Source organism: Notolepis coatsorum, assembly GCF_963971535.1.
Source record: "Notolepis coatsorum genome assembly, chromosome: 1".
Lineage (NCBI taxonomy): Eukaryota > Metazoa > Chordata > Actinopteri > Aulopiformes > Paralepididae > Notolepis > Notolepis coatsorum.
Genome location: NC_140165.1, coordinates 292,037,506 through 292,049,605, shown reverse-complemented (window position 1 = coordinate 292,049,605; position 12,100 = coordinate 292,037,506). Strand labels below are relative to the sequence as shown.

The 12,100-nt window shown below is 42.6% G+C and overlaps 1 protein-coding gene across 1 annotated transcript in view; it reads left to right on the top strand.

Annotated features, from left to right (window-relative positions):
• The window catches only part of tenm4 (teneurin transmembrane protein 4), a 345,863-nt gene that overhangs the window by 80,185 nt on the left and 253,578 nt on the right, over positions 1–12,100 (top strand). Inside the window, exon 2 of the mRNA XM_084310380.1 lies at positions 1,839–2,128. Coding sequence (XP_084166506.1) covers positions 1,906–2,128 — 223 coding nt within the window. The 5' untranslated portion in view covers positions 1,839–1,905. The remainder of the gene's footprint in view (positions 1–1,838; positions 2,129–12,100) is intronic.

Below are 12,100 nucleotides of genomic sequence, written 5' to 3'. Positions count from 1 at the left end.
TTTTGCTGGGAGTCATTTTTATATAGCAGAGAAATAAATCATCCAGAGGGGGAGGGGAGGGGGGAAACGCAGTGACTTACATCCTTAAAATGTTTTTGTTAAATATTTTTGGGAAAGTTGTGAAAAGTTAAACTTTTAATCCGTTCCTCAAAAACAACTTTTCAATACTTGCCTTTAGAATGCTCTATTAAGCAAAATGTATAGCATAGCCGTGAGGCTTAACTGTTTTCAAAATCCATCACCTTCAAAATCAAACCCCTGTGCATTGCTTGTGGCCTAAAAACACATTCCTAATTAAATGATACGATATGAAAAAGAAAAGAAAATGAACTTGCTGCTGATATCTCTGTTCTCCCATTGAGCCTCAGTGTAAACAGTGACCTAGCCTCTAATCAACGTTACATCCACATTGACATAATCTTAAGCCAGCTCAATAGTGTTTAAACCATGTGATAGCCAATGCTACTTTGCCGTTTGCACTCTTAACCTCATATGGATTAAAGACACTTAATTGTATTATCTCGCTCCTGTCAATCATCTCACTCCTGTGGCATAATTGCAATTATGTAACTCATTGTGTGTTGCGTATCTAGCTTGTGATTGCAAAAAATGCAAGAATGTGAACTTACATTTTATAATGTTTATTCATTCTATTGATGAGGCTTCCCTGTATTCTATAGCTTTAGATTTTTAGATTTTCTTTTGTTCTTGTGGTTCAGTGTTACCCCCCTAGATGGGATTAGTTCTTCACTCGGGTTCCTTATAAACAACACAGTCCAGGGAAGGACACCTGCCCCTTTTAGAGCTGCCGGAGGCACAGCGTTCCTCAATGGGCACATAAAAAGGAATATATGGGGGAGACTTGCATCGTAAACTTTACGGAAGGGAGTTTTGTTGTGCTGTATTTTATCAAAACTGAAACTATTCCTTGGGGGGGGGTTGGTGCTCACTGTTTGCAGCGGAGCCATACTAACGCTGCTCTGGGACAACCCAGTCTTTAAGTTTTTACATGTTTTTGAAGTAACATGCGCATAATGGATGGTTCAATTGTGCTTATCAAAGATAATGTTTGTGCGCCTGCTGTCAGAATGATAACAATTTTGAATACAAGAAAATCAATTGTAATAGTTTATAATAACTCGTATAAACAGATCACAGGGTTGGGGTGGGGGAGTAGATAGGGATTGCATACTAATTTGAAACATCTTTTCTGATCAAAAAGGTCTCATTATTCAGATCATAGATACTTAAAAACAAACAGACAGATGCTTACCTGTTAGATGCAGAAACATGTTCGACAGAGAGTTTTATGAAGTCAATAATTGATGTCATTCATAGTGAGTTATTGCCTTACATCATCATCACAGATATGTTTTGGTAGGCAAACAACAGGTGATTGTAATCGAATAACGATTCTCTGATGATGATTAAATGACAACTGCGGTTAGTCTTGATGGCACATGCCGTATTGGTAGGAAGGGCACGGCATGAGAATACTATGAATACGGTGGACTACGTTACTGATTAAGGAGGTAATCAGCAATCTGTGAAGAATTACATTTTGACAGTAACCTTGTGTCAATGTCAATCGAGTCCCATGTGAGTCAGTTTGAAGATTTTTTTTAAACCCAATTATCTAAAGGTGGTTAGTTAAAAGTGCCGTGTGTTGCATTCGTGGTTAAAGACTGTAAAGGTTCAACGTTCACACTCCCAAGGGATTGTGGTCGATTTTACATTTGCAAACAAATACAGACAAATAAAAAAATTTCCAAAGGGTTTCAATGAACAAAAGTCGGTCTCCTCCTGACAACATTTTCTGTTGTGTCGTTCTTTTACAGAGTCACTGGAACTAGCCTGGAACCTTGCGGCCCCAAACTTGATGTTGAACGACGAGAGGAGGTAGCCATGGAAGTGAAGGAACGCAGACCCTACCGCTCGCTCACGGCCCGGCGGGACACGGAGCGCCGTTACACCAGCTCCTCGGCCGACAGCGAGGACGGAAAACTCAACCCCAAGTCCTACAGCTCCAGCGAGACGCTCAAGGCCTTCGACCAGGACTCCAGGATGGCCTACGGGAGCCGCGTAACAGACGTGGTCCATCACGAGGTGGACGAGTTCAGCAGGCAAGGTCAGTAAACGGAAAACGCTGTGCTGGTCTGTATCTGAGATTGAGAGTTTATTTTCTACACGTACAAAAACTACAATTGTACATTGTAGTGAAATGCTTTCCCTGTGCAACCTCCTTCCACACACACACACACACACACACACACACACACACACACACACACACACACACACACACACACACACACACACACACACACACGCACACACACACACACACACACACACACACACACACACACACACACGTCACACACACACACACACACACACACACACACACACACACACACACACACACACACACACACACACACACACACATACCTGGACTGTGCTTACAAACAGATGTGATCTTAATTAAATTGTGCATACAAACAGTTCTAAACCTTTTTGTAGCATTCACCAATTTTCGCTTATTGTGGTTTTGTTCGTTGGTACGATCAAAATGTGTTAGAGTGCTATTTGTACAGACCTGTCCTACTGAGAGACGCACAACAGCCCGCCGCTCAAGCACCTTTTATGAAGAGCGAAATTCCATTTGCCTGGCCTTCGGAAACACTCGTTTTAAAAATGTGGTTGTACAAATAGATATAGCCTCAGCCTCTACAATTTGTTCCTCACATTTTACCCATTCACTCACCGACGGCAGAGGCAACCATGCAAGTTGCCAACCTGCTCACTGGGAGCAGTTAGGGGTTAAGTGTCTTGGTCAAGGATCAAACCGGGAATCTCCAGATTACCAGACGACTGCTCTACGGCTCTATGGTTCAATCTATTCCATTACAGCTAGGGATGTTCGATATTGCTTTTTTACCGATATCGTAGGGGTGGACGGTATGGTCTAAAATTTATATCACGGTATAATTTGAAGCATAGACGGTAACGGTATATATCACGGTATCAGTGTTTCCGTTAGAATATTTTTTTTTGCCTGATAGGCAGGCTATATAAAGAATGACATCCTCAAGGCATGTAGATTTATAATATTTTAACTTAAAACTAGGCTACTTTTGCGTATAAAGTCATTAAATATTCCAAATAAAATAAGTCCAGAGTCCGTGCTGCTCCCATTGCAAACAGCCGGGCTGGATGCTGGATTTTGCTAGAAGCATATGTAGCTGCAGAGCCGCAGAGCCAGCGGCGCTTTCAGGTCTGGTCACAGGCTACAGCTTTCAGCCGTTGGGTGGGGGGGCGCTGTTGAGCAGACCTGACCTGAAAGCGCCGCTGGCTCTGCGGCTCTGCAGCTGCATGCTATTCGCAAATCCACTGCTGCCTGCAGCCGCCCTCCCGGCTTCCGCTGCAGCCGTCGTTATCATAACACTACACGCATATCATAATGTTTACAGCAGACTGTAGTTGATCACCAGGTATGTTTTATTAACGTAGAATAATTCATATAAGAAAAACGATAGGGACATCTCTTACCTTTCTCCACTGGTTAAAAATGCCAGGAACTGAAATTGAAACTTGCTGTGCGCCGCGGTGATATGTGTTTATTATGAAATGACAATTGCGTGTTGACACGCCCACTGCGCAAAGCCTCCTAAATAACTTTTTCCAGTTTGCACATATCTATTATCTATGACTAATTCTATCTATTTTTAGGGGCAAATGCGATTGAAATAGTCGTGCTGTGGTTACATGACGTCATTGCTATTTTAGAGCTGCTCTACCGGTTACACGGTATAGTCAAAATCCATACCGTAGAGCAAATTAATACCGTTTATACCGTCCACCCCTACGATATCGATATACCGATATTGTCCAACTCTTAATTTCCGATACCGATATCAACCGATACCGATATATACAGGGTTCCCCCCCCCCCCCCCCAAATAACTGAATAATTTCAGGTAATTAACATTACATATCTCTTGTCGTGGAATTAACACAACATTATGCATACTTTTGACAATAAATAAAATCAGAATTTGTTCTTACTTGCTTGCCTGGGTAAATAAAGGTTAAATAAATGTAAAAATAAAAAAATTAAAATGTCTTAATTTTTTTTAAACCCGATACCGATCATTTCCGATATCACATTTTAATGCCAATATCGGCCGATAATATCGGACATCCCTAATTACAGCCTATTGTCAGTTCTTTACTCTATTTCATATATATTTCAGAGCTGCTCTCGTTGGTGTTATGATTGACTGGCACTCACTATGTCTCTTGGAGTGTAGCGTCATGTCGAATAATTTTGTTCTTATTTCTATCAAAATATAGACAGCAAATTCTTTTGCCACAGTTTTGTTGGTCATTTGACGTCACTGCTGACACTCTGGGAAATGATATTCTTGGTTTTATTCTTCAGCTCAGACAGCAGAGCTTGTTCTCCAACACTACAGTTCTTAAAGTAAAGTTTTTCACAGCTGGTCTTAGGCCTTGTCCAGACTAAAACGATTTGGTCGTATCAGGCAAAGTATTTGATCGTATGTACCTTTCATCCACACGGAACTGCGTTCTGGGAGCCTGAAGACGCTACTTTCTGAGACCAGCTTTCAGAGTGCGCAATTCTGAAGACGCCCCCCATTGCGTCACCATATTTACAAGCCAAACGCTTCTTCTCCTGAACCGATGACGCGATAGCCCACCTCTCCCTTACCCCGCGTGTGAAAACATCACAACAACAATGGCATGTAGTAGTTTCATAGTGTTCCATAGCATACCCCTTCAGTTGATCATGACAAATCCTCTCTTACCTTGACGATTAAAAAGCCTCCATAATTTATTAAATAGTATTCCCATGGCTGGTGTTGAGCTGTAGCCAGATAGCGTTGATGCTATCCAATGCTAACAACATTAGCTAAATAGCTAACCAACTAAATACAATAGACAGTGGTATCCTGAGGTAATGTTAAATACAGACAACATTTGCTACAATTACAGTGGTATCCTGAGGTAACGTTAAATACAGACAACGTTTGCTAGTCGAAAGGACTGGACACACACGGACAAGTTAAACATCAATCAATTAATTTATTACAACACAGGTAGTTTGAGCTGCCTCCGACCGCACCACGGGGCTATTATATTATACGGCTTTGAGCTCTCTCTCTCTCCTGCCGATTAAAAATCCACAGCTCTTCCTCCTCCTCATCACCGGCTGCCTGTGAAGCTGCACTTGCGCCGTGGTGTGTGTCTCTCCTATCCGTTGAAAACTAGCGTTGGCTCAAAAGCACAGAACCGGACACACAAGTTATTGAAAACAACGATCGACAACACTTCCGGTTGGGGGTTTTCAAAATAAAAGAGCGATGTCTAAAACAGGAAAGACATTTATTTTGTAGATTTGTGGCACACACTTATTATCTTGAGACGTTTTTGTTTTTACAGAAACCTTTTTTTAAATGAAAACGAAACGAAAACGAAAAAGATCTAAATAGTTTTAGGCTGGACAAGGCCTTATATGGTATTATTGGGGTATTAATTATGCTAATAGCTAATGCACGGCCATGCACATTCAATTTAAGATCAAGCGCAATTCATCAACATTATTCTGGTGGGTAAGAACAGCAGTGTTTCCCCTACCATTGCCTTGGCGGGGCCTCCAGAAAAAATTATAATAATAATTAAATTCTTTTACATTTTTTTAATAATTTTTTTTATTAAAGTTTGCTTTAATCACAGTAACGTTGGTGAGCTAGCTAAATTATAAATAAATCGGTTTTCATTAAATCGGTGGTGCGGCACGGTCTACGGCAGGGGTTGGCAATAGGCGGCCCGCGGGCCGAAATTGGCCCGCCAGCAATAATTTCTGGCCCGTCAGTTTATTTTGAGAATATGATATTTATTTTACGCGCGGGAAATATTCACTTGTGACGCCGCGTGTATATTTTCCCTAACGCACTTTCACTTCCGCATTCGTGTACCGGGCCGCGTGTAGTCTTTTACCAGTAAAAACATGTACAAAAAAAAAAAAACGTCTTTGGATAGCTTCTTTGCAAAGGGGAAATACCAACTGAGGAGCCAGAAGAGGAGCCTACGACCTCCAAGACACATAAAGCTTCTTTTAATAAACAGGAGTCATACTTAAAATACGGGTTTATCGCAACAGGTGACTCTTCCGTGCCGACGTCCTCTCTGCATAATATGTGGCGACAAGATAGCAAACGAGGCAATGATGACAACTGTGTTCAAGTTGGCAGATAAAGTAGCTGCATTCAACGCCAATCTGGAATTGGAGGGCGGCGAGTGAACATTTGACATGTTTCAAACATTAGCAGGGATTTTGGAGGACTGAAACAAGCCTAGGGCAGTTATGGACGGTGAGTCGTGTTTTCATGCATTCTGATCTGCTGTTCATGTGTTACTTATGCACTCGCCGTGGTGCTGCATTTTTCACTATCATTATATTAAATTAGCCATTGTTTTTGGTTCTGGCCCGCCATTCAATGGCTTGGGGAAAAATTGGCATGCGGCCAAACTTAATTGCAGACCCCTGGTCTACGGAGACGCAGAAAAAAGCTACCAAATCCATTCCGAGACAACTCCGAGACTGACTATCATCGCGCGTAACAAGTCTCAGGGCTAGATCCACAAAGAATGGATTGCACGGTGCTAATTGCACCCTTACTTACAATTCATTCAATGAAAATGGGAGACCCTGATGTAAACAAGACAAACGTCTTTCTCTTGTCTGCATCCCCTTAACAATTGTGTGTATTGAGCAGTACTGTATTGTACCCATTCTGCAATCTGTTAATACAATTTTCATTCAATCAATCACCTTGTTAATATTTATTTACCTAATTTATGTGCAATCGTTTCATTTCAGCTCAGTGTAGAGAAATGCACCGATACTAACAACCGCCTTACTGCGCGCGTCTATGACGACACTGTTGACACCACGTATCCGTGACACGCGCGCCCCGCGAAAACACTAGTAGTTTTGGGGGCCTACCACCCCCCCTGAAAAAAATCCTAGGGGAAACACTGAACAGACTTGGCTGTCAGCGCACATTTCATGAATCCCATGTAAGATTTTCTTATTTTCCTCTTATTGCTTTGTGCAAGAACAAATATGAGAGAGAAATAAGAAAACATGAATGTATTAGGTCCAGTGAACCTAAAAAACACTAATAACAAAAGCACTTTTCTGTTGGTAGTGGGAGAAATAATCAGTTAATGTAGGAATCGGGATTCTACCTTTAAAGATTCTATTTTCTGGATTTTCTGTGTTTTAAATTTTTATTTCACGCAGTATTGTCAAAGCTCCTATATTACAAAGGTGTCATCACCAATGCAGAAGTCAACAAGTATTGAAGTGGGACCAGCGTGCCTTGGTGTTTGGTCAATAGAATCCTGGTCCCGGCGCTGTCATATGAGCACTGCATTTCCGCATTGCTGTCAATGAAACGTCGTCAACATCGAGACTTTTCTTTTTCGAAAGACCTGATGCATTGTGTGCTAATTTAAACCCTCTACCGATAACTGAATTACATTCTATTGACTTAGTTTTGATTTGATTTGGGGATTTTAACCATGATGATTCAAAAACAATACTAACGATGCGGTATGAAAAGTAATTTAAATCACAATATTGAAAGGGATCGAATCAAATATTGTGATGCATCAGGAATCGTTTGACCAAAACCAAAGCAAAATCCTCTAACTTCACTTAAGGTTCTCTGGCTTGGTTACATTGTGCTTAGGGTGCTTGGTTAGCCACGCCACATGAAGTTATTGTTTTACCGTGCTGCATTCAACATACAAATGTCATACTTTATGCTGACTGAATAAAGAACAAACATATTGTTGTTGTTAGTCTAACCTAGTCATTTAGAACAGTCCATTACTCTCGAGGGAAGATTTTGGTGGAAATGGCTTTGAAACACTGATACCCAGACACAGGTAAGAGATTGCTGGAAATAGATGAGCAGATTTTTTGCAGAAATGATTAGTTAGTGCGAGCCAACATAACGTTAGCTAAGAGACAGAACTGGAAAACTGCTCCCATATGCAATCAGAACTGAGTTCAAAGCAGTCAGGACAAACAAACCAGCCAGTTAACAAAGATCATAACTCATACAAAATGAATGCATTTTTGTTGACATTAAGCTAACATTATGCAACCCGGCCACAACTGATTGACAGCGGGAAAAACAGCGGTGGCTGGCTGCATGCTGGCCCGACAAGACCCATTGCGAGAAATAACACACACACACACACACACACACACACACACACACACACACACACACACACACACACACACACACACACACACACACGCACACATGCACACAATCAAGCAAGCTGTGCATGCATGCAACACACAACAGAATGAACCGTATGATTCACAATGAAAAGGTTAGCCTACCTTTTCCATTGCAAATACAAAAGGATGCCCTTCTCTCGTGTTCAACGAGTTAAATCCAAAACGCATGTCTTGAGGCTCTTGCATCCAGCAAGTTAAATGCATAATCTCTGTAGGCTATTCCTAAGCCGTTTTTAATCAGGCCGCACACAGTCATTTGGTTGCAAAAAGTTGGTGCTTCAAGTTCAACATGGTCTACTGGTCTAGTCACCATGTTGTCAACATGAGGCCTTGCATGGAATGAAGGGCGTGGCCCAGCATTACACTGGGGTATGGCAAGCCCCCCCATCTGAGCTGAATGGAAGAGGGAAGAGTATATGATACAGCGAGGGTGGGTGGGTTGCAAAGCCAATATCATGCAAAGTCTCAATATAATAGCAATAACAGGAGAATTATGGTATGAATATATATGCATGCTAAATGGAACATTTAGCTTCCTTGATAATCACAGGTAATGGCTATGGCAGACAAGCAATGGTGAGCTGAGAATACACATGGAGTTTCTTTGCAAACATAACAAACCACGCATTCATGGTAGTAATATAATTCACTAGTTGATAGCTTAATGATAATCGCGGTAATACTAATGACAGATAGCAGAGGGTGGCACTGGGAATACACCTTTAAAGTGGAACATGAATCACACTATGGATAGTGTGAAATCTCTATTTAGTGTAGTGTGAATAACTTGGAATCTCTATGAATGACGAGATGAAATGAACATACAGTACCTTCAGCTTTACAGCATGTCTCGGGAGGAAGGAGAAGGGATTCCCAAGGCTGGGCTTAAAACGGGAAAGAGAGGTAAAAAAGGCACAAATATGATGCCGCATTGGGGAGTTACTGTGAGGGATTGAAAGCGTTGATATAGGTGCGGGACTGCCGCATGGCGGGAGGTGTTTAGCGAGGTGTGTGCCTATATTGTGCAGGTAGACAGGTATGAGCAAGTGCCTAGGGGCCGGGGATAAAGAGTTGTGCATGCGCGCCATGGTGCTGGCTTCCTCCAAAAAAAATGATTAATATAATACCAAAACAATGGTTGCTGCTATGTTACAGCAACCGTTGCTACTGCTATGCTATGCTCTATTGGTCAGACTTCCGTTTGGGTCTAGACAGTGGCAGTGCATTTGGTAGGCTATAATAATATTTTATAATATAACATTTAATAACCTTGTACAATGATATTTAAGTGCATTACCATGATTAGGCCTATGCCTCATTAGTTAATGTCAGCAGTGATTAATCAAATTATTGTTTTTAATGTTTGTACAAACAAGAAGTTAATTAAAAACATAATATGAACCACACTTAATGATAAGTGTTACATCTTACGTGATAATAAGGTTCCTCATTATAACCCGTGTATAAGCCCTAACCTACATAAAGATAAATTAAATATGAAGTGCTATCTATACACTACAAACTATATGCATATTTATACATAAATATTACATATACAATTATCATGTTCCATACACATCTCTGAGGCACAGCCACCTGCAGAAGAGATGGTGGAGAAAGAGATGGCAGCAGATTTCTAGATGCTGACATGTTTTATCAAACCAACTCTTTTTTAGTCATCAGTATACCTGAGCCCAATCCTGGCAACCGCCTCAACCGCTACACCTGAGCCTGCACCCAAGTCTCCACCTGAGGCCACACCCAAGTCTCCACCTGAGCCCACACCCAAGTCTCCACCTGAGACTGCACCCATGTCCACACCTGAGACTGCACCCAAGTCTCCACCTGAGACTGCACCCATGTCCACACCTGAGACTGCACCCATGTCCACACCTGAGCCTGAAGTTTGCACCTGAGGCTGCACTATAGCCTGCACTATAGCCTGCACTATAGCCTGCACTATAGCCTGCCCCTGAGCTGCACCTGAGGCTACTGCTACACCGGCACTAGAGTAGAGCCCACTAAATGACCAATGAGAGACCCACGTGACACATGCACTGACACATTTACAGAGGAAAGAATCAGGAATGAATTGGACGTGACATACATTTATGTCGTACACCATTTCCCAGCTTCCAACGCAGAAAGTGACTGGAGAAGGCACACAAAGTGGGTGACAGCGGGACCTTCACCGACCAATGAACAGACAGAAGATAGTGTCCCGCAGCAGGACCTGCAAGCCCTTCCTCTTATCAACATGACGATGCCATGTGACAAACGACTACAACCCCACTTGCTCCACCAAAAGACCAGAGAGGAAGGCGCACTCCAGTCAACAAACTGGAAATTAAGCCACTGCATGAGTACATTGAGCATTTTCACCGCACAGTGAGCCACTACCGCAGGGAAGACGCCCCCATGCTGCCGCGACCTCCTCTCAAGAGACGTGAAGCTGATGCATGAGGACTACCTGGAAAAGGTGCAACAGGTGCTCAGATGAAGCATAGAGGGGAAATAAAGCACAGCTGCGCAAAGCTCGGAGAGGAGGAATGTGAAACCTGTCTACTGCAGGAAGAGCACATGAAGATTGATCATGTTGGGGAGGCTGTAGCACCAGCAGACTGCATAGAGTGCAAGCAGTCTAACATCCACAAAGACTCAGCAGTGACAAGCAGGCTCCATTACAGACCGGAGGCTGAGCAGGACTGGCCAGAAAATACATCTGTCCGAAGCGTAGACCTTCAAAAAGGTCACCCTTATTCACCGGGCGAATTAAAGCGTAGCATGAGACCTTCACCTCCTCAGTCGGGAGGAGGAATAGAAAGGCCGTCTCTGTGACGTGAGGAAACTGAAATCACATCAGCCTACAGTATGGTAAATGGTAAATGGCTGCTTTTTTATATAGCGCTTTTATCAAAAGCGCTTTACAATTTGGTTACTCACATTTTACTCATTCACTCACCGACGGCGGAGGCAACCATGCAAGGTGGCAACCTGCTCATCGGGAGCAATTAGGGGTTAAGTGTCTTGCTCAAGGACACATCGACACGCTGCCCGGGAGGAGTGGGAATCGAACCGGGAACCTCTGGATTGCCAGACGACTGCTCTACCTCCTGAGCCACTGTCGCCCCACAGTATGCCACAGCATTGGAGAAGGAGAGAGACGGGTAGAGCACTGAAAACCGGTGCATTCTATCATCCCGTCTGCCCACAGAAGACGGCACACTCAAATTCTCAGCCGGCCATAGGTTAATGACTATGGCGTCGAGCAAGAGATGAAGAATAGACACGGAGGAGTGGTCTATGACTTTGAGGATTTCCTATGTTCCAAAGTTAAGGTGGCGGAGCTCAAGAGTGAAAATGTGAAGGATCGGATGGATCGCCGCCCTGCTGTCAAGGTAAAGAAGGTGGCCAAAGCTGGCAGATATCAAAGTCCTCCAGCTGCGACGTGGCTCAATGAAACTGTGTACATAAAGCTGTCCCACGAGGTGGAGGACTTCACATAGCTGCTACTTCCTACCAAATAGATTCCAACTGAAGGCCCTTGAGGCCACAAGACAAAAGGGTCTGCCAAGAAGATTGACATCCTCAAGAATCTGCGTCCCCTCATGCCTATATTCTTTTAAGATTTGCATTAAATAATATATATTTGACAGCCTAATCTAACTGTATTTTTGTAAGTACATATTTGACTATTGAATAATACAAATCTGAATAAAAAGAATAAGGTCTCTTATTGACATTGCA